A 21,726-nucleotide genomic window follows, 5' to 3' on the forward strand; every position below is an offset into this window, starting at 1 on the left:
ATTCATCAACATGTTATATTTCACTTCATTCAAATTTAGTTCAATCAAACCCATATAATGACCATTTCATAAGATTTTCAGATGGTATTAAAAATGTAATTGATAGATTAAAATATGAACAGATTGACAATATCGAATTTTTGGAATTTTGGTTTAAATATCCCGATGGGAAAAAGATTGAAGTTAAAGATAAAGCTGATACTATAACAAAAAACAATTACAATGACCGATCCGGATAGTGGGGAACAAAAAGAAATAAAACAAACGATAGAAACTGGTGAAAGGTCAATTATTATTGATTATGATTCAAAGGATTATTATTCGATAATGTTAATGCTTGAATATTAAATAGTCTTAACAAAGAATTTTTCAAGTGATATTTTATATTCATCAACTATTTTATTATAAATATCATTATATGTTAAATGAAGTTCAGTTGTTGTTCCGTTCTTTGATATCTTAATTGTGCTAATATCCTTTATAGGATTTATTTTTGCAACTGTTCCGCAGCATGAAACCTCATCATCTATGAAAAATTGAATCTTAACGTCTGAATCTTGAACATCACAAAGAATGGCGATAATGTGAATTAATGATTCATAAGGTAAAATAATTAAACCGGATTGATCAATTAAATTTATTATTGAATCATAATTATTAGTTATTATATCACGGTAAATTTTCATTAATTCAGAATTAATGTCTATTTTATATGGGTTCTCGATGTTTGATGAAAGAGGCGGGGGTATGTTGGATAAGTGGGAATTTCAACAGGTTCTTTACCGGGTTCAGATAAAATGATTGGGTCTCCATTCTCATGGTTTTCTTCATTCTCCTCATTCTTCGGTAAGTCACGAGTTAATAAATTTGGTTGAGTTGCTGACCTTGTTAATTCGGGGCTAACATTAACTTTAACATTTTGAATAATTCGTGATTTATCATCATTTACGTTATAACCAACCGTAATCTCTGCTTTTGCGTTAGTGTTCTTTTGACTAGTGAAACGTCTTCTCATTTATAATCGAATAAAAAAAATATATTTAAACTTTTATTTTGCTGGAACTTTTGAATCTATTATTCCCTGTATTTGTTCATGAAGTTGATTTTTAGCATTTGCATCGAAATTAATAGACCGAATATGTTCATTAATTGCATTCTTATAATCATCTGATTTCTCAAATTTTCTTTTATCTGATTCCTTAACTAAATCATAAGTTAAACCTCGTTGCTGATATAATGGTTTCTTAATTAAATCTTTGAATGCTTGAGATAAAGCACCTGATGCAATTCTTGCTACTATAGGGTGTCCAAAGGTGCGTTTAGCACAGCGCTCTATATGAGACTATTAAAGGAGATATATGCTGATTATAAATATATAATAAAAAATATGAATATATGTATATGATGAGTATGTTGTATTTTGGCGCCATGCCGGGATATAAAATGAATTTTGAGACAAGAGGCGGTTTCGCGGGAAATTTTGGCGGGATTTTTTTTCATTTTTTTAATGAATCATAAAGAAAACATCCTCGCTCTTGCAAAAAAATGCAAAGACTGTAAAAAATCTACGAGACATTGGTAAAATGCTTCGGTATGGATGCTCCTAGCTATTCCACTGTAACGTATCATGTTAGGATGTATCACTTCATGAACAAAAAGGCGCCCATCATAAAAATTGACAAAAAATCGCCGGATCAAAGAAAAATCAAAGCAATTCTTCAAGCGCTAGATGAAGACCCAAGAGCATCACTCAGAAGGATAGAGGAGATGACAAAGATACCACGTACAACAGTCAGTTATTATCTGCACAATTATTTGAACTACGAACTAGCGTATACACGTTGGGTTCCGCACAACCTTAATTCAGTTCAAAAAAATCTAGAGTCCAATCTTCGAAAGAGCTCCTCTCTATATTGGGTGCGTATCAATCCAAGAAGTTTCGCTTTTTAGTAACAGGGGACGAGTCTTGGTTTCAATATGCAACAGAAGCCAAAATCATGTGGATCCCGAAGGATGAAAATCCGCAAACATTCCCGAAGAAAAAAATTGACACACCAATGATGATGTTGTCGGTTTTTTGGGGCGTGAATGGCATCATCGCAATTGATATTCTTCAAAAACCTAATATGATGAATGCTCAGTATCTAATTGACAATGTTCTTACTCAAATTATCAATTCTGATGAGTTTGAGAAATCCAAACAACAAAAACAAAAGTTTGCAATTCATTTTGATAATTCAAGAGTTCACAAAAGTCATAAGGTAATGAATTACTTGGTGGAAAACAATGTCAAAGTTGTTCCAAACCCATTTTATTCACCTGATATTGCCCCCTCTGACTTTTATTTATTCGGCACGCTAAAAAAGAGAGCTGAAGGACGCGAATTCGCGAGTCCAGATGATCTTGAAAATTTTGTAAGAGAGCAATTTGAGCAATTTTCTCATGATGATTTAAAGCGTGTCTTTCAAGCCTGGATCGATCGCTGCGAACGCGTGATTGAATCCAATGGTGATTATATTTAAATAAACTTTATATATATGTAACTTGTTTATTTCTATTCGCAGTATTCAGGTTTGTGCTAAACACACCTTTGGACACCCTATATAATTGGTTGGAATTGCTGTTTAAGTTCATCTTTAACATTTGCGAAAACTGGATCGAATAAAGCAATTTTAAAGAATTTCTTAGCTGAAATTTCAGGTCTAATATTTGCATATTGACCATCAAACTGGTTAGAATATCGTGGTAATCCATCCGGTCCCTCTTCAATAGCATTTAATTCTTCATTGAAATAAGAATATGGATTACGACGGTATGAATTAATTGGACCATCTTTACCTTCTCCAATGTATTGTTTAACAGCTTTTCCATTTTCATCAAATTGCATAGGATAACGTTCATTATATACTTTACGTTTAGGATAATCAGATATAGTTAATTTATAACCATTTATGACTTTAATATTACCTTGACCATCAGTAACGAAAACTTCATTTATACCATCAGGTTTTCCATTTGGACCCGTAATGTCTGCTTCGTGTGCTTCCCAATTTGGACCATGACGTTTGGCATATGCTTGAGTTTCTGGTAATGTTAAAACGTTTCGCATTTGTTTAACATCTTTTTGAAGACCAGCAACAATATGAACTAATTCTTTCATTCCATCAGGAACTTTCATAGTTCTATTATATGTACCCTTTTTGTTTGTCCCTTGTTTTAATGGAACCTGTAGAAGATTTGCTATTTCTGTCATGTTTAATTATAAATAAAAAATAAAAATTAATTATAAAAAGTTAATCAAATTTAACACTTCCTTTATTTAAATCAACTATTATTTTTCCATGTTCACCTAATTGCTGATATTGTGTGTAAAGTTCATTAATGCTCATTGGTAAATTCACTTGATAAAGCATAACGTTCAACTGTTGACGACTAAACCCACTGAAAATGAAAAGGGTTGATAGATTTGATTTAATGTTTGTGCTTAATGCTTTGAAATATTGAACAGCCATAAAGAATGAACACTGAATGTGTCGACATTGAGTTAATAACTGATTAAAATATGATTTCTCATTTGTTATTAGTTTTGATTTCACGGCATCATCTAGAAAAATTAGTGAATGCAAAAATTCTCTATCAAAATTTGAAATAGAAAGTGTTTCAAATAATTCATCCCGTTGTTTATCAATAATTTTATCCTCTAATCCTTGCTTCTTGATTGTATTATATAATTCTTTATACATTAAAAAGTTTTTTAAATAATCTTCTGCTTCTTCTTGTGATAAATAAATAATTGGAATTTTGATTAAATGCTTTAAAGATTCAAATGTATCATCTGAAGGTGAACCTGAACGGTTGATATAAATTAACACGTGTGAATAGGGTGAAGTGTTAGCAATAATGATAATTTGTTTTAATATCGTTAATGTTTTACCTTTATTTTGTTTACCAATTGCTGCAGTGATTGAATTTAAGTAACATTCAGAATATGGAATTTTCATTAATTTTTCCTTAGATAGAGCATTTCTATTATCACTCAATGCTTCATTAATCATATCATCTATGTATGTATTATATACTCCTGCTAATTCTTCATAAGGGGTGGATGAATTTAAATCCATTTAATCAAAAATAAATTTATAATTTTAAACATTTCTATTCATCAATATTTCATCATATGAACTTCTATACTGTGGTGGTGTACCTGTTGGATGATATTTCAAACCTTCATCCGGTGTCCATGTCCAATACGTAGTCCTAGTAAACCAAACCTGAGGAGGATTTGTCACCTTTGAACAGTAAGTGTCATTTTCACCCTGAATGATTGGATAAGCTTTCACTTGTACTGTAACTTGTGAGTTGAAAGTTTCTAATCCATCAAAGAATATACCCGCTCCATCACGTTGAACTGGAATAGTGCATAAGAATGAAGTTTGGTCTTTCCATGTTCTAGCTAATGGCGTGCCATTATCATCATTCAGTGGTCTAGTTAATGAGTCCTCGTATTCTTCTGTGCATTCATTCACTCCATCTAAATCAGAAGCTTGAAGCATACGTGTAAAGAATATGTCACCCACTGTGGTCATCGCTTGATCGGGGAAGTTTCTGGAATCTATAGTGACCTGAAGACCTCGAAGCATTGGATTTTCTAAAACTGTTCTTTGCATTGCATTCTTTGGAAATGTTAACACAACATCTGTAACATTATGAAGAGCGTATGAGAAATCTGAGCTAATACCTTCAGGAGTGATGCAACCTCCATTTAGTGAACGAACGTCAATATGTTGAGCTGGAATCATGAATGGATCTTCCTTACTGAATAAACGTGGTATTGCTTTAACTGATTCTTCAATTAAACCGTATCCTGGTGTAATGCATTTATCCTCTAAAACTTCCATCTTTGTGCATGAAATAATAACGTCATCAACTGTTGCGTCAGCAGATGTAGCGGCTAAGCTTGTAATTAATTTGGCAGGAAGTCCGATTTGTTGGAATTTGCGATCATATTTATAAACATGATTCATAATCTTTTCATAATTTTCATCAGTTATCTTTTCATAAACGTAATTTTGTAAATCAGCAACTCTTAACGGGTCAACCTGACAAAATACTAAAGTATCCCTGAAAACATAATATTTAAGAATGATTTCACCAAATGATTTAGGATAATCATCGAACGCCTGAAATGCTAACAAATCATTTACCGGAATAATCATATCAAAAGTGACATCAACTTCTTCATTTGCATTCTTGAAAACTTCTGAAGGGTCAATATATTTACCACATACTGAGTTATCATATTTTTGAACATTATTATATAACGAATGAACAAACTTTTTAACTTTCCTTTCTGATTTTGGTTTATATGTTGCAAATGCGAAAGATTCACGGGCGCAATCCATCTGAAGATAACCGGCATCACCTCTTTCGGTTTCTACTTCTAATTGTTTAAAGCTTTGATTTGATGATTTGTAACCAACGAATAAACGCGCGCATTTAAAAGCGGCATCACATGTGAAAGCTTTATTTGAAACTAGAGTTGCTTTAACTTTGCGTTTAATATATGTGTCACCTAATTGGTTCACATCATGAGCCGGATTTGTAATTCTTAAATGAGTTTGTTTATCATCAAAATATGGAGCATCAGAGTCATAGCATGAACTTTCAAGTTCTCTATAATATCTTCTACCGTCATTCTTTGCGAATATTTCATTTATCTTTTCGAATGAATGAAACACATTTCCATTAATCGGTTTAGTGTTTGGCACCAAATAGTTAGTCGTCATTTATTAATAAATAAAAAATCAAAATTAAAAATATGAAAATGAATTTTTAATTTTAATGAAATAATCAACTATGGCTGCAGGTATATTTAAGAAACTGTGGGATAAAGTAAAAAGAGGAGCGCATAAAGTTTGGGAAACATTGAAGAAGGGAGCAAATTGGATATTTAAGAATAAAGAAGCAATTAGTGACGTTGCTGAATCAATAACACCAAAAGCTGCCCCAATAAGAGAAATATTAAATAAAGGAGAAAAAGTTTATCAAAGACTACAACCGATACTAAGATAAAAATAATATTTATTTATTTTTCCACTATCTACCTCCTATTTTATTAAGTATTCCTTCAGCTATTCCACCAATTGCGTTACCTGCTTGTGCTCCCATCGCCGGATTACCTGCTTTAGTACCTAATACTCCACCTATGATAGTTCCTGCCGTTTTCGCTACTGGTGCCAAAAAGTTTGCAATGGGTTTAATAATCTTTTGATGAACCCAACCCGCAGCTTTCTTAATTCCATCCCATAATTTTTTAAAGAATCCTGCCGCCATTTCTGATTTAATATTAATTAAAAAATATATTTCATCACTTATATTCTAATTTTTATTTAATGATAAATGAAACCGATTTTAAAAATAAATGAAACAGAGGAGGAAGAAATAAATGAAAGTGAAAATGTTCAACAAAAAATAAACGTTGTTAAACCAATTACTGAAATAAAAATTTTTTCATCTGTTGAAGAATTTAATGACTATTATGCTAATAATAAAAAATTATTTGAAGAATTGACAACATGTAAATTGAATAAAATGTTTAAAGTTGATGGATTCAAAATTTCAAAAATAAAAGGAGTGGTTAGTTTGAAATCTATTCCTCAATCAAGAATCACCTCATTAATGAAAATAGATGATTTAACAAAAAGAATAGAAGAGATTGAAGAAAGAATAAATCAAATAATTGATTTCATAAATTCAAATAATCATTAGTTTCTTAAAGTTCAATGTTGAACTCATTTCATTCAAAAATGTAAGACATGAATTTTTAAAGTTGATTTTTAAAATTTTTTTTTATTTTTTATTCATGAAAATAATTATATCTAATTTCTTTTACTCGTTTATGAGGTCTTTGATTATGACTCCATTGATTCCATTCAGGATTTAAACAATGTTTAATTAATCGCGGAATATCTGACATCATCTATATATAGCTTCTTTTATAAAAGATAAAAAAATAAATTATTTTAAAATTAATGTTAATTTTTTAATGATTTATAAATAAATATATTTTAATGCATCGTCTATATATAGATGCAACAAAAAAAGTCACACAACCCTTCATATCCTACTACTAATATTGCGAACAAATTCTGAAGTAAAATCGCGATCAATAATTGAAAATTACGATCATGTACTGAAAAATGACGATCGAATTGAATGAATAGAATTATATCTAAGAAAAAATAAATTGTATTTAGAAGATGAACAAAGAAAGGTGTATGCTAAAAATCATTTAACAATAAATGGAAATAAAACGAAATTGTTAAAAGAAAAAAATGAAAATTGTTAAATAATATATTATTTTTTAGTCATAAGAATAAAAATATAGTAGTTATAAAAGGAATTAGACTTCATATATCAATTCTTTTTCTCTGTAGATGTGGAACGTTTGCTTTTCGATCTCTTTCGATGAACTTGAAAATATAAGTTATTATCGCTGAGAATCCTTTCCGAAATAGGAGCTTTACGTTTAGGAGGATTGTCGGATGAATTTTGTTTTTTTATTGTTTGATTTTGTTGTTATGGAAGATTTTTTCTTATTTTTTTCAGAATTTTGCTTGCTATTAACTGAAACTTGTTTTGACGGCCCAACAATAGCATTTGTAGTAGGAAGAATTCCCAATAACGAGCGCATTTTCGATAATTGTTTTTCAATATGATCAAGAAGGTCCAGCTTATGTTCTAGATTACTAGACATTTGATTTGTAGAAGGATGGTTTTGATTTTCTGGTTCTAAATCTGTAGAGTCTGCAATATTTGAATTTTTGGAGCGAATTGGAGCATCTGAACCTTGATTTGTATCGGCTTGCTCAAAATTAGTTTGAATTGGAGTGGATGAATTAAAATCTGGATGATTTAATGTTTCATTAAATAATGCCATAATTTTTTCTCTTTTTTCATTAATAAACTTAGTGATCATTGTATCTTTATCTGTTAGATCGATCGATTTGAGTATATCTGCATCATGAACTGGAATATTTTCGAACAATGAACTCGATTCTATGGAACCATATGGAGAAATCTCGTTCTGAGCCAAAGAAAGATCACTTACGTTGTATTGTTTGATAGAAAAAATTGTTTTCTCAAGTTCTTTTTGAAAGCAGTCAAGAATATAATTTTTGTAGCTATCAGTGATAACGGTTTTTATATGGCGCTCGATCTTCTGGTTATTTTTGATGGCGTTATATTTATCTAATTGGATTTGAGATATCTTCTTAATAGCTTCATAAATGTTTGGATGTTTTAACGAAGAAAATTCTGAATGCATACTCTCGAGGCAATCATTAGTGAATATTGCAGTTGCATTATTATATTGAGATATTAAATTGTAGTGCGGCAACCAAACTTTGTTGAAATAATCAATATAATCTTTGATCGAATCAACTTTATTTTGATTAATTATATGCATTGTAAGTACAAATTCTTCATGAGACATGAATGGAGTAATAGAATATAGCTTAAATAAAGAATTTTGTAAAGTATTGAAATTTTTTGTATAAAGTGCTACAAGTTTCCTGTGTAAAGCTTGTTTGAAATGAAATAGGCATCCAATTATACGGACTTTAGGGAAAATTTGTTGAAGTGCCTCTATCATTCCCTTTTCAAAATCACAATGAATTTGAATTAGCTTTGAAAATTGAATACCCTTGACAGTAAAAATATATTCAAATGCCTTCTTATAAGATTCAAATGTGCGGTTTTTCATGAATATAAATAAAAGTGGTAGATATTGATTTGTTGAAGGTTCACAAATCATAATTGTTAGCATCTGTCCTTTTTGAAAATGTTTTGGTGTAATTTTAAAAGTTCCATCGCAAAATAAATCTGTGGCTTCTTTTGCAAATTGAATTGCCTTCTCAAAACCAAAAAACATCGTCTCACAATTTGCTTGAAAATCATGGCCAATGAAAAACTGCTCGCCATTTATTAAACAAAAATTAGCAATTTCATCGTCTGTAATTTTTTCTCCAACAGAAAATTTTCTGGACTTATTATAAACTTCCCTGACCAATGAATCTTTAATTAATGGGTTTTCATCAGTACCAACAGCAAGTTCTGTCATAAATTTTTTAATCTGCTGAAAAGTGCCGTTGTCTTCAGAAAATTTTGCCATTGCCTTATTGTATATTTCTGTCAGAGTCATTGATTTATGAAGATCATTTTTTTCATTTTGTAACTTTTTAAATTGTCTGCATTCGGGTATATGTTCCTTTTGTAAATCTTCGGAAACTGAACTGTTCTCAATTTTAACTAAATAACGTGCTTGACAAGAATGATCGATGCAACGGTAGTAACGTTCAATATTATATTTGAATTAATAATATTTGTATGATCATGCGAATAAAGCATATCTTTGCGAACAATTGTATCAGGATATTTTCCAGTAACTGCGGGAATATTTTTAACTGCAATATAACTAAAATATCTTCTGACAGCTTTAGATTCATTTTCGGCGTATTTAATATTAAAATATTGAAGAACTTGTTTGATTATATTCGTTTTTTCATCTCTCGATGTTGATTTTTGGTATTTATCAGATTGTTCCCTGATAAATATTTTATTTTCGTCTGTAAAGTTTGCTCTTTTTTGATTAAATATAGATGATTTTCCCATTAAAAAATGAAATGATGCAAAATTTACGAAAACCGTTCGAAAATTGAATCAAAAATGAAAAGTAATACTTAAATGAGGAATTCTTTGAGATATTGGTCTTAGATTGAATGTAGCGTCATTCTTATATAGAATATATATTCATATCATCGGAAATATGATAAAAAGCATATAATAAATGTCAAAAAAGTGAACAAATAAGCAAAGATATTTTTTAAAAAACAATGAAAAGTAATACTTAAATGAGGAATTCTTTGAGATATTGGTCTTAGATTGAATGTAGCGTCACAAATTTCACAAATATAATTTACTATACAATTTTATTCATTTTTTTAAAATGGCTGACGACAGTCTGTATCAACTAACTCAACTAGTCAAGCATAATGATTATTCTTCGGATTCATTAAATCAACTTTATCAATGCATAAGTACAATGACAGAAAGATCAATTGGATGCTTGAATTGGGATAAATTTTTCAAAAAAATCACAGTGACTGATGAAGTTCTTTTACATTTTTTAGCATCCGTTTTAAACATTGAAAAGATATCAGAATGTTTCAAGGATTCTATTTTTTATCACAATATTAATCTTGAAAAATTCAGTAATTTAACTGAAACAGAACAACAAACAATTTTAAATTCCTACAAAGCGGATAAATTTACATATTACATAATGTGCTCACAAATTGTAAAATCAAACTGGAACAATTTATCCCAAACTTTAGTTAATATTGCAAATCAATATTTGCCATTTTTAGATGAAGAAAAGCAAATATATATATTTACTGAAATAACTGGCAATTATCAAAATTTTGAAATTTCAGTTGCAAACTTGTTACTTTTTTATGAAAACAATGAAGAAAAATTAAGCAACTGTTTTAATTTAACATTGTTCCAGCAAATTTATTCCAAAAATGGAATCGAGCAAATGATATTTTTTGCTGCAAATACAATTTGTTGCAATAACACTTCTATCAATTTTTACAATCTCCTTGAAATTGAAGAAATGAATCCATTTGATTTTTTTTATTTCTCAATTCAATATAAAGAGATATTAAATTGCGATGATTTTCCAAAAGTTACAGAAGTAATCACAGGTTTAATCTCAGCTTCAAATATTAATGCTATTATGCGAATTTGCCAAAAAATTTTGGATAAAATTACATTTTATAAATGTAATTATTGCCATATTACCTCAATATGGAATTTTATCACAAATGCAGCAATAATTCTTCCTGATGAAGATTTATTAATCAAATTATTAAAATTCATAGAAAAAACAGAAAAAGCAACAGATGAATTATTCGAACCGGAGAATGATTTGGGTTTCTATGAATATTTAAATTCGATTTTCTCAGATATTACATCTGCGAGAAATAAGCAATTTCTCTTGGAATTTCTAAATACCCATGAAGATGACTTCACTTATGATCAAACATTGTGAGGTCATTTTTGATCAACAAATTAAGTAGTATATGTTGACGGGTTGTGTGACTTTTTTTGTAAACGTAAGAATTCATACAATATTGAACGATTTTGTATCATTTTTTTTAACATATGAAGTAAAAAATGTATGATTCTTACGGTTTTTATTCTCACGTTTTTGAATAAATTAAGATTTAAAAAATTTTCAAAATTGTAAGACATTTACACTCAGCCCATAATGAAATAAAAGATAAAATTTTTTTAAAAAAATAAACTTTAAAAATTCATGTCTCAGAATCAACATTGAACTTTAAGAAGCTAATGATTATTTGAATTTATGAAATCAATTATTTGATTCATTCTTTCTTCAATAATTTCTATTCTTTTTGTTAAATCATCTATTTTCATTAATGAGGTGATTCTTGATTGAGGAATAGATTTCAAACTAACCACTCCTTTTATTTTTGAAATTTTGAATCCATCAACTTTAAACATTTTATTCAATTTACATGTTGTCAATTCTTCAAATAATTTTTTATTATTAGCATAATAGTCATTAAATTCTTCAACAGATGAAAAAATTTTTATTTCAGTAATTGGTTTAACAACGTTTATTTTTTGTTGAACATTTTCACTTTCATTTATTTCTTCCTCCTCTGTTTCATTTATTTTTAAAATCGGTTTCATTTATCATTAAATAAAAATTAGAATATAAGTGATGAAATCCAAAATCAAAGCAGATAAAATTAAACCACCTGCAACACCAAAACCTCCAACGACAGTACCGCCTCCTCCTTCAGTTAATCCTTCATCATTCACTTTATTATATCCATTTCAAACATTTAAGAAGCAAAAAGATTTTAAAAAGGATTTCAAGATATTAAATAAACCAATTGACCCGAAAATTCAACCATTAAAGGAAAAATTTAGTCGCCCTTCATTTGCTCCATATCCATATTCATACGAAATAGATCATCTGGAATATTCAAAAGGAAACGTTACTTATTTATTTGCCATTAACATTAACACTAGATATTTATATTGCATTCCAGTGAAAGGGAAAACAGAACAGGAAACAAGAAGAGCTATTCAATACTTACTAGATCATGAAAGAGTAGATAATATAAGGGGTGATGGTGATAAAGGATTTCAGGCAGCTATGACTCATTATTTCCCACAAATTAATTTTTACTTTTCATCCTCTCCATATACGTTTCATAATAAAATAGTTGATGCGGTAATGAGAACTCTTAGAGATGCGTTAGGGGTTAACGGTCAGATATACTGGGATGGAAATCATGACTCCATCATACAACAGTTAGTATATTATTACAATAATACATGGCATAGAACTATAAACATGAAACCAGTGGAAATGAAAAATGATATTTCAAAAGAATGGGAATATATTAGAAAGCAAATGGAAAGGTTGAATGATGTTAAACGTGAACAAATTAATTCGGGGCTCATGAATTTTAAACAAGGGGATAAAGTTTTGATTCATCTCGATTATGGAAAAACTGATAAATCAATGACAAAAAGAAGACGAAGATTTGACACAATAGCTGAATTTGTTAGATATATTAACGGTAATGTATTAGTTGAAGTTGACAATAAATTAATAGAAATTCCGATTTATTTTATTACTCCATTATATTTAAATAATATTTAATTTTTTTTTTCGTAAGAAATGAGTGACAACGAAGCAGCCAAGAGTCCAGACGATGAATATAAAAAGAAACTAAACAGAATTAAATCAAAAATATGCTATTACAAAAAGAAGCCGCAATGCGGTGGGGTTGAAAACGATAAAGAAATAATCGAAAAATTAGAAACTTACCGTTCAATCCTTAAACTGAGTGAAGCAAAAATAAAAGAATTTAATAGAATAAATAAATTGGTTGGAAGAGATGAATTTAATAAAGATGAATTTTTAAACTCTATCCAAATTTAATTTTTATTTCTCTTCGACAACATCTCTCTTTCCATCATTACTGCATAACCACATTTTCTCAATTTTAGTGGTTTGTTATTTTTAACATGTTCTTGCATCATTTTTATCATTTCCTCCCTTGTTATGATTCGTGGTAAATTTTGAGCTTGTGGGGTATCCATTTATGATAAAAATAAAATTTGTTATCAGTTATTTTATCGTTAATGTTTACAGGTTATTCAATAATGAATTATTTTTGAAGAACTGAAGGTGCTACCATGTTACCATGTGCTACCAGGTTAATTAACTTCTTTTAAAAAATGAGACAACATGACATTTAGACAACACAGTAGGGGAAGGCAGTTATGAATTATTTTTGAAGAACTGAAGGTGCTACCATGTTACCATGTGCTACCAGGTTAATTAACTTCTTTTAAAAAATGAGACAACATGACATTTAGACAACAACATAGGAAATGTTTTGTCATGACTTCATCGTAATGAGTGTAAATGACCCAAAAATAATGTTTAGGTGAAGAGGTGAGATTTCACCTAATTTTTCACCTCATTTCTACCCTCTTGCGATTTTCGAATGGAATCTCTTCTCTCGGTTTTCCGAGGGAAGCAATCATATGAGGAAATTCTTGTCTTTCATGTCTGATGGTTTGCAGAATAGAGCATTTGGTACATATCATCTTTGACCGAACGAATGAGGTGAAGTTGTTTGTTATATTGTATGTACTCGTATTCTTCATTAATGGCTTCATGAACGATAGCAGTTGTTGTGTTCTCTGTTGTTGACATATCTGTTATTTCATACAAAATAAAAATAATTTTAAAACTAACTTTATTTTTTCTGACTTTCACAAAAGACCAAAAATAAACGCTTTACATGTATTTTTCAGCAACTTCGTCAAATAATTTTATAGCTTTATCTATCTCATCTACTTCAAACGTTTCTTTACCTTTCATGGGAGCACCATACCTTTTCTCAAACTTTTCAAGTAGTTCTGTTTCTGCAGCTCTCATATCATTAACGAACACAACCTTGACTCTATTGACTGTACTGTCATATCTTTGAGTTATATTATATGTTCTTCCTATCTTATATCTCTTTGTATTGAAGTCCTTCGGTTTCTGAACGATATAAAGTAAGCCTTCACTGCAACGTTCTGAGTCGAATGAACCATAAGTTATGAAGTTATATCCAACAACTGGGTCTAACCATAACAAAACTATTGGTATAAGACTTTTGTCTATAAGATATGCTCTTGTTCCATGAAATGTTACTGATATCATGAGCTCAGGATTTCTTGTCAAAATTTTCTGAGTAGAAGCATTTCTAACCCAGTCGTTTGTTTTCTTTTCAGATGGAGATATAATGTCTGACAAAGAATATTTGTTGTATTTCTTTGAGTATCTTACGTTTAAATCACCTATTCTAACCACTTTGGTGTCATTGTCTATCTTTCTAACTGTTTCAAACTCAATGTTTGACATTACTGTCTTTACATACAAAATAAAAAAAGATATAAAAATAAAATTAGCGTTATTTTTCTAACTAATGAATTATTTTTGAAGAACTGAAGGTGCTACCATGTTACCATGTGCTACCAGGTTAATTAACTTCTTTTAAAAAATGAGACAACATGACATTTTGACAACAACATAGAAAATTTGATGTAGCCCAAAAATAAAGTTAGTTTTAAAATTATTTTTATTTTTTTATTCCTATATAAATGACGGCAACAAACAACAACAGCAACTATATCATTTCTGATGAAAAAGTTATTGATTCATTAGTTGATTCATTAGTTGTGGCAGAAACTAAAACCCTCAACGAAAGAATTGGTGAAAACAAGATTGATTTACATAACTACCTCAAACATGATGGAGGAAGAGGAAGGAAAACTGGTACAGCTTTATTAGTAAATAAAATTTCAAATTTAACGATTATAGATGTTGATATCAATAAATCAACAATGATGAACTTAAAGAAACAGTTAGAAAAGACATTTTATCAAAACTTTCGGATAAAGATGTTATCGTTAAAACCGCATCAGGAGGTCTTCACATTTATTGCAACACTAATTTCTTCTATTCAACCTCGAACAGAATGATTAAATGTTATTCCTGCAATGATTATGATATTGACATAATGACTTCTATGGATGATTCAAAGCGTTCATTAGTGGTTATGGCTGATTCAAGAGTTCGCAAGAATGCAACAGAACCAATCAAAACATACTCATTCATTCGTGGAAGTTATGATTCAACATTAACTAGAACAGTAAACGATATATTAAATGATTTGAATATTAAGGTAAGAGTTGAACAGAAGAATGAAGAAATAAAGAGTATAAATGAAAACAAAGATGTAAACATTGACGATAAACTTGCCCAGAGCATAGTTGATGGCATCTGTGATTTTGAAGTACATAATGACGGTGGAAACATGAATTTAGAAAAAGAAATAACATTATTCACACTGTTTCAAGCAATTAATTCGTTACCTAATCATTTAATTAATGAAGCATACGATAACGTTTATAACTTCTGCAGTTTAACAGAAAATGCAAAAAGTAATTTTGAAAAAGCACGTGGTAGATATGCACATTTAATGACTTCTCCATTTGTTTTGGTGAAGATTCTAAAACTTTATCAAAAGGAATATTATGATGAATATGTTTTACCTTTATTACGTAAGCCAAAAATAACATTTGATATAAAACTTGATGACTCGTTTTTGATAACAGATATTAGACGCAAGGCTGAAAATCATCAGTATAAAAACAGTTCTGAAGTAATTGAGGATTTATCACGTGTAATCCGTTTTGTAGATTGTGGAAACAAATATTTCATTCAAAAGGACTATAATATCCACGACAAAATGAATCAAATATCATTCGTTCTTCAATCAAACATGAAAGAGTCACTCAAAATGATTAAATTATTTAAAGAAGAAGGTAAAACCATAACAGCATGGGATGTACTACTAAATCAATTATCCTCATTAACCGTTAAGGGTGTTTGCTTTAAATCTGATTCCCAGATGTTTTCTCAACGTTTCAGGGTTATAAATACAACATTCTTGAAAAGCCTGATTACTCAAAAATTGAGATGTTTATGGATTTCATTAAAGAAGCCATTTGTGATAATAACGATGAAATGTATAAATACCTTCTCGGCTGGATTGCATCAATGATTCAACATCCTGGAATCAAGAATGAAACAGCAATTATTTTGAAAGGACTTCAGGGAACATGTAAAAACAGATTTACAGACATTATTTCTGAACTTCTCGCTGGTTATTCATGTAAAAACATTACTGAAATAAGTGAGCTAACGGGTAATTTCAATTCGGTTGTTGAAAATAAAATGTTTCTTGTACTTAATGAACTCAAGAATGTAGGTGAAGACAGACTCGCAAACTTCAACGCTTTGAAATCAATTATTACGGATAATGAGATTAGAATTAATGAAAAGAATCAACCCAGAAGAACAGCTCAGAACGTTGCAAACTTCATTTTCGTAACTAACAACGTCTACCCTGTCAAAATTGAAGTTGGAGACAGAAGATACGTAGTTTTAAGAGTTAATGGTAAATTCAAGGGTCAATTTGATTACTTCAAGAATTTAATGGATTCATGCACTAAGGAATTTTATGATAATTTACTAACATATTTTATGCAATATGACCTTTCATCATTTAATGTACGAATCATACCGATGACTGAAGCCAAACAAGATTTAATAGAATTATCATCAAATCCTTTAGATGTATGGATAAATACACATTATGATGAATTGTGTGCAGGTATGACGTGTGAAAATGCTCTATTCTGCAAACCATCAGACATGAAAGACAAGAATTTCCAAATGAGTATTAAGGATAAATGTGATAGGAAACATAGAAGAATAGACGGTAAACAAACATGGTGTTATGTTTTGAAAGAAGAAATGAAAGGATTATATAAACAGGTTGAACCAAACGATAATGATGATTCATTTACTGACGATGAAATACCTGTAAATGATGCTTTATAAAGTATGATTGGAATTTATTTTTGCCTTCCTCCTGCTGTGTTGTCTAAATGTCATGTTGTCTCATTTTTTAAAAGAAGTTAAATGACCTGGTAGCACATGGTAACATGGTAGCACCTTCAGTTCTTCAAAAATAATTTATTTTTGCCTTCCTCCTGCTGTGTTGTCTAAATGTCATGTTGTCTCATTTTTTAAAAGAAGTTAATTAACCTGGTAGCACATGGTAACATGGTAGCACCTTCAGTTCTTCAAAAATAATTCATAACTGCCTTCCCCTGCTGTGTTGTCTAAATGTCATGTTGTCTCATTTTTTAAAAGAAGTTAAATGACCTGGTAGCACATGGTAACATGGTAGCACCTTCAGTTCTTCAAAAATAATTCATTATTGAATAACCTGTAAACATTAACGTAAACATTTATTTCTGCAGTTCATTCATTACTTCATTACCTAATTAATTCCAAACATAAAATATATTTAGTTCATTCAATGAACGCGGTAAGCCTGCAAAGTAGGCTCAAGCACATTCAATAAATGCGGTACCATGCGAATACAGTCATAAATGGTGGCATATAATCTTTACCCAAGCCTGTTGGATTTGTTGTGAAAGTATGTGAATGATTTCCTCCTGGTTCAGTTGGTCGAAAAGTCTTTTTTGCTGAATGGTTATAACCTGGAGATAAAACGTCATTGCCAGCATAATATTCTGAGTTGTATAATGGATGGTCTCTTAATGAATGTGTATGATTACCTGATGTGTTTGTAGTTCCTGTATGAGTGTGCGGTGGAAGGTTTGCTTCAGTAATTTTCTTTGAACCACCGGTTTCCTTTGAAGAGTTTGCACAATACAAAAACCTGTCAACTATTTGTTCCCATGCACCAACACCAAACATTACTTGAGGACCTCTTGCATCCATAGATGTATAAATAGAACCCACTGGGTTCATTAAATCAAACATATGAGATATTATAGGATTGTCTCTTTTGAACTTAAGATATAGTGTAACTATTTCAGGTTTCTTCTGGTTTGTGTCAGAATATTTTTTATAATATAATCTTATGTTTTCAGGGTAGGTAAAATCTTGACTATAATATTTATTTCTGTCATCTGTATAATAATATACTATTCTCGTTTTTTCTATTGCATTATATCTTTTATATCTATAATAATCTAAATATAATGTTAACTTTTGTTCATCTATATGTGGTGTTCTGACATCATCTCCATAGTCATAATAATATGGTGCTGGAGCTGGGTCAGGCAATGTCATATCTGCCATTTCATAAACTCTTAAATATTTCTTTTGTTCGTCTCCATATAAGTTTAAGTAACAGTTGTTGTCTAATGGAACTTTAACTTGTGTGTCATCATTCTTTTTATAACTTACATACATTTCATTGTTATTTTTCGGAATGAGTTTCCACCGTATACCATTTTTTAAGGAGTGTACAAACTGCCATCTAAAATATTTATTTTCTTCATTGACAGAAAAGTCACCAACAATAGTTTCAATATTTTTTGTTCCTATCAAACTTTGGTATATTTCGTTAACATATGTTTTATCTGCCTTCTTCATTAACTCATCGTTAACATATTCCTTATCTACCTTCTTCTCTAACTCATCGTTAACATATGTTTTATCCGCTTTAAGGTCTAAACATCCTGAAACCCATCCTGTATCAGCTTTAGTTTTTAAAATCTTTGATGTCCATTCATGATACCATTCAACCATTTCTTTAATTTCATTATCTTTTTCATCCACATATTCCTTATCCGCTTTCTTCTCTAACACAGCAGCAACACATCCCTTATCTGCTTTCTTATTTAACTCACTATCCACATATTCCTTATCTGCCTTCTTATTTAACTCACTATCCACATATTCCTTATCTGTCTTCTTATTTAACTCACTATCCACATATTCCTTATCTGCCTTCTTATTTAACTCACTATCCACATATTCCTTATCTGCTTTCTTCATTATGTCATTTAGGAAACCTTTTATGAATTCCTCATTTAAATTAAATCTTCTAATCTTCAAAACTTTAGGAAATGCATTTAATGCGTAATATCTTTGTTCTTCTGGTGGAATTGATGTTATATCATCCGTTATACCTTTAATTTTTGAATTCATAAATAAAATTTCTTTTATATTTGATATCACTGCACCACCCTTGCAAACGAATTCGAAATGGTCATTTTTCAATACTATCTCCAAATCTCCATATTTCAACCTTTGCGTTTGTTCTGCCGTCTTTGAATTATATGCATATATGGCGTATGTAATGGTTTGAAGGACCTGGGTGCTTTGTGTCTTAAGTTGCTGTGGTTGCTGTTGTTTAATCATTTATTATGATTAAAAAATAAATATTTAATCTGTTATCTCATCACCTATTTTTTCTATTTGAAATTGCCATAATATTTCATTCATGAATTCTAAATCACAATCAAATAGGTCGGTTATTCTAAATTTAATATTTGATAAATCTTTTGAATGAAGAATAAATGAATTCCCGGATAATTGAAACGGATATGATAAAGAAAATATGTTTAAGTTGATGGATAAAATGTTTTGTATTGATGGGTAAGAGTTAGGGTCTAATGTTTGATGTGAAAATCTCATTGGGGTATTAACTTTATCACATTTGATTAAAATGAAATTGGAACCAGTGTCAGAATACAAAACATCCCCAACATCTTTTTCAAAATTTAATATCCCCAACAATGAACGAAGATGAGGAGTACAAAATTTAATTTTCAGCGGGAAATTTAATAAGGTTATTTATTTCATCAAGTTCAAAAAGTTTATCGGGTTTTGATTTAAAATTTTCTTCATACCATACGATAAATGATTCATTTAAATAACTTAAAATCATGTTAATATCCCATTTCGTTATCACATTATTTATATACATATCATACGTTTTTTCATGGTCATCTTTAATAAATGATATATAATCTGAAGGGTCTAAAAGAATGGGATTAAATTTACCACTCACAGAAACGAGAGTAACATTATAAATTCCGCTAACTGTTAAATTTAATTCACAGCTATTATTCGAAATAATATTGATAATTGACATTTTTATTACGATTAAAAATATGGTAAAGCGTTATTTTCCAGTGATAAATAAAACTAGAATAAGATTACCTCAAGAATTCATAAATTCAACGAATAAGAAATTCATTCATGTTATAAATTTTAGTGTTTTCAGAAAATATGAGTCAATGTCATATTCATCATCGGGTTATATTTCACTTCATTCAAATTTAGTTCAATCAAACCCATATAATGACCATTTCATAAGATTTTCAGATGGTATTAAAAATGTAATTGATAGATTAAAATATGAACAGATTGACAATATCGAATTTTTGGAATTTTGGTTTAAATATCCCGATGGGAAAAAGATTGAAGTTAAAGATAAAGCTGATACTATAACAAAAACAATTACAATGACCGATCCGGATAGCGGGGAACAAAAAGAAATAAAACAAACGATAGAAACTGGTGAAAGGTCAATTATTATTGATTATGATTCAAAGGATTATTATTCGATAATGTTAATGCTTGAATATTAAATAGCCTTAACAAAGAATTTTTCAAGTGATATTTTATATTCATCAACTATTTTATTATAAATATCATTATATGTTAAATGAAGTTCAGTTGTTGTTCCGTTCTTTGATATCTTAATTGTGCTAATATCCTTTATAGGATTTATTTTTGCAACTGTTCCGCAGCATGAAACCTCATCATCTATGAAAAATTGAATCTTAACGTCTGAATCTTGAACATCACAAAGAATGGCGATAATGTGAATTAATGATTCATAAGGTAAAATAATTAAACCGGATTGATCAATTAAATTTATTATTGAATCATAATTATTAATTATTATATCACGGTAAATTTTCATTAATTCAGAATTAATGTCTATTTTATATGGCGCATTGCGACTGGAATCGTAGATTCCTGGGTTCTCGATGTTTGATGAAAGAGGTGGGGGGTATGTTGGATAAGTGGGAATTTCAACAGGTTCTTTACCGGGTTCAGATAAAATGATTGGGTCTCCATTCTCATGGTTTTCTTCATTCTCTTCATTCTTCGGTAAGTCACGAGTTAATAAATTTGGTTGAGTTGCTGACCTTGTTAATTCAGGGCTAACATTAACTTTAACATTTTAAATAATTCGTGATTTATCATCATTTACGTTATAACCAACCGTAATCTCTGCTTTTGCGTTTGTGTTCTTTTGACTTGTGAAACGTCTTCTCATTTATAATTGAATAAAAAAAAGAAAAATATATTTAAAGTTTTATTTAGTTGTTACGGTAATATCCCAAGGTTCATCATTGTTTGCTTATACTTTCTTTGTAACTGCACCAATTATGTTATTGATATTGCTTTGAGTTTCTTCCAGTCTTATTTTATCATTTACAATATCTTTAATCATTTCATTACATGCATTCTTAAAACCATCTGATTTTTCTAATTTACGTCTATCACTTTCTTTAATTAAATCAAAGTTATAACCTTGTTGAGAATAAAGTGGTTTCTTTATCAATTCCTTGAACGCTTCTGAAAGTGAAGATGAAGAAATTCTTGCCACTTGAATTGGTTTAAATTCTGCTTTCATTGCTTCTTTCTGTTCA

At 29.7% G+C, this 21,726-nt stretch overlaps 8 protein-coding genes and 1 pseudogene across 9 annotated transcripts, besides 6 other annotated features; 4 read left to right on the top strand and 5 right to left on the bottom strand.

The window, feature by feature from the left end:
* Positions 1-4,721: part of a mobile genetic element that runs on past the window's edge.
* TVAGG3_0347430 (uncharacterized protein) lies at positions 704-1,015 on the bottom strand (the record flags this gene model as incomplete). Its single annotated transcript, XM_051230974.1, has 1 exon — positions 704-1,015. The coding sequence occupies one exon, from the start codon at positions 1,013-1,015 to the stop codon at positions 704-706; it is 312 nt and encodes a 103-aa protein (XP_051100704.1).
* Positions 1,300-1,327: a terminal%2Cinverted (terminal inverted repeat of Mariner transposon ID:TVAGG3_0347440).
* Positions 1,300-2,602: a mobile genetic element.
* On the top strand, positions 1,396-2,522 carry TVAGG3_0347450 (annotated as a pseudogene). The gene has a single exon. A coding segment is annotated over exon 1 (1,127 nt).
* Positions 2,575-2,602: a terminal%2Cinverted (terminal inverted repeat of Mariner transposon ID:TVAGG3_0347440).
* A 1,135-nt stretch (positions 4,722-5,856) lies between the features above and the next one.
* On the top strand, positions 5,857-6,072 carry TVAGG3_0347470 (uncharacterized protein; the record flags this gene model as incomplete). Its single annotated transcript, XM_051230975.1, has 1 exon — positions 5,857-6,072. The coding sequence occupies one exon, from the start codon at positions 5,857-5,859 to the stop codon at positions 6,070-6,072; it is 216 nt and encodes a 71-aa protein (XP_051100705.1).
* Positions 6,073-6,096: 24 nt separating this feature from the next.
* TVAGG3_0347480 (N-acetylmuramoyl-l-alanine amidase family) lies at positions 6,097-6,333 on the bottom strand (the record flags this gene model as incomplete). Its single annotated transcript, XM_001287770.2, has 1 exon — positions 6,097-6,333. The coding sequence occupies one exon, from the start codon at positions 6,331-6,333 to the stop codon at positions 6,097-6,099; it is 237 nt and encodes a 78-aa protein (XP_001287771.2).
* A 798-nt stretch (positions 6,334-7,131) lies between these two features.
* Positions 7,132-11,137: a mobile genetic element.
* Positions 7,529-8,326, bottom strand: TVAGG3_0347500 (MULE transposase domain-containing protein; the record flags this gene model as incomplete). The annotated part of the gene is made up of 1 exon (XM_001284059.2): positions 7,529-8,326. The coding sequence occupies one exon, from the start codon at positions 8,324-8,326 to the stop codon at positions 7,529-7,531; it is 798 nt and encodes a 265-aa protein (XP_001284060.2).
* Positions 11,138-12,028: 891 nt separating the features above from the next.
* Positions 12,029-21,726: part of a mobile genetic element that runs on past the window's edge.
* Positions 12,785-13,048, top strand: TVAGG3_0347520 (uncharacterized protein; the record flags this gene model as incomplete). Its single annotated transcript, XM_051230976.1, has 1 exon — positions 12,785-13,048. The coding sequence occupies one exon, from the start codon at positions 12,785-12,787 to the stop codon at positions 13,046-13,048; it is 264 nt and encodes an 87-aa protein (XP_051100706.1).
* Positions 14,013-14,527, bottom strand: TVAGG3_0347530 (organellar and viral DNA polymerase type B; the record flags this gene model as incomplete). Its single annotated transcript, XM_051230977.1, has 1 exon — positions 14,013-14,527. A coding segment is annotated over one exon (515 nt), but the record flags the coding sequence as incomplete, so codon positions are not given.
* TVAGG3_0347540 (uncharacterized protein) lies at positions 16,154-17,000 on the top strand (the record flags this gene model as incomplete). The annotated part of the gene is made up of 1 exon (XM_051230978.1): positions 16,154-17,000. A coding segment is annotated over one exon (847 nt), but the record flags the coding sequence as incomplete, so codon positions are not given.
* Positions 17,597-19,417, bottom strand: TVAGG3_0347550 (phage tail repeat-like family; the record flags this gene model as incomplete). The annotated part of the gene is made up of 1 exon (XM_051230979.1): positions 17,597-19,417. The coding sequence occupies one exon, from the start codon at positions 19,415-19,417 to the stop codon at positions 17,597-17,599; it is 1,821 nt and encodes a 606-aa protein (XP_051100709.1).

This window comes from Trichomonas vaginalis, chromosome V (genome assembly GCF_026262505.1).
Source record: "Trichomonas vaginalis G3 chromosome V, whole genome shotgun sequence".
Taxonomy (NCBI): Eukaryota; Parabasalia; order Trichomonadida; family Trichomonadidae; genus Trichomonas; species Trichomonas vaginalis.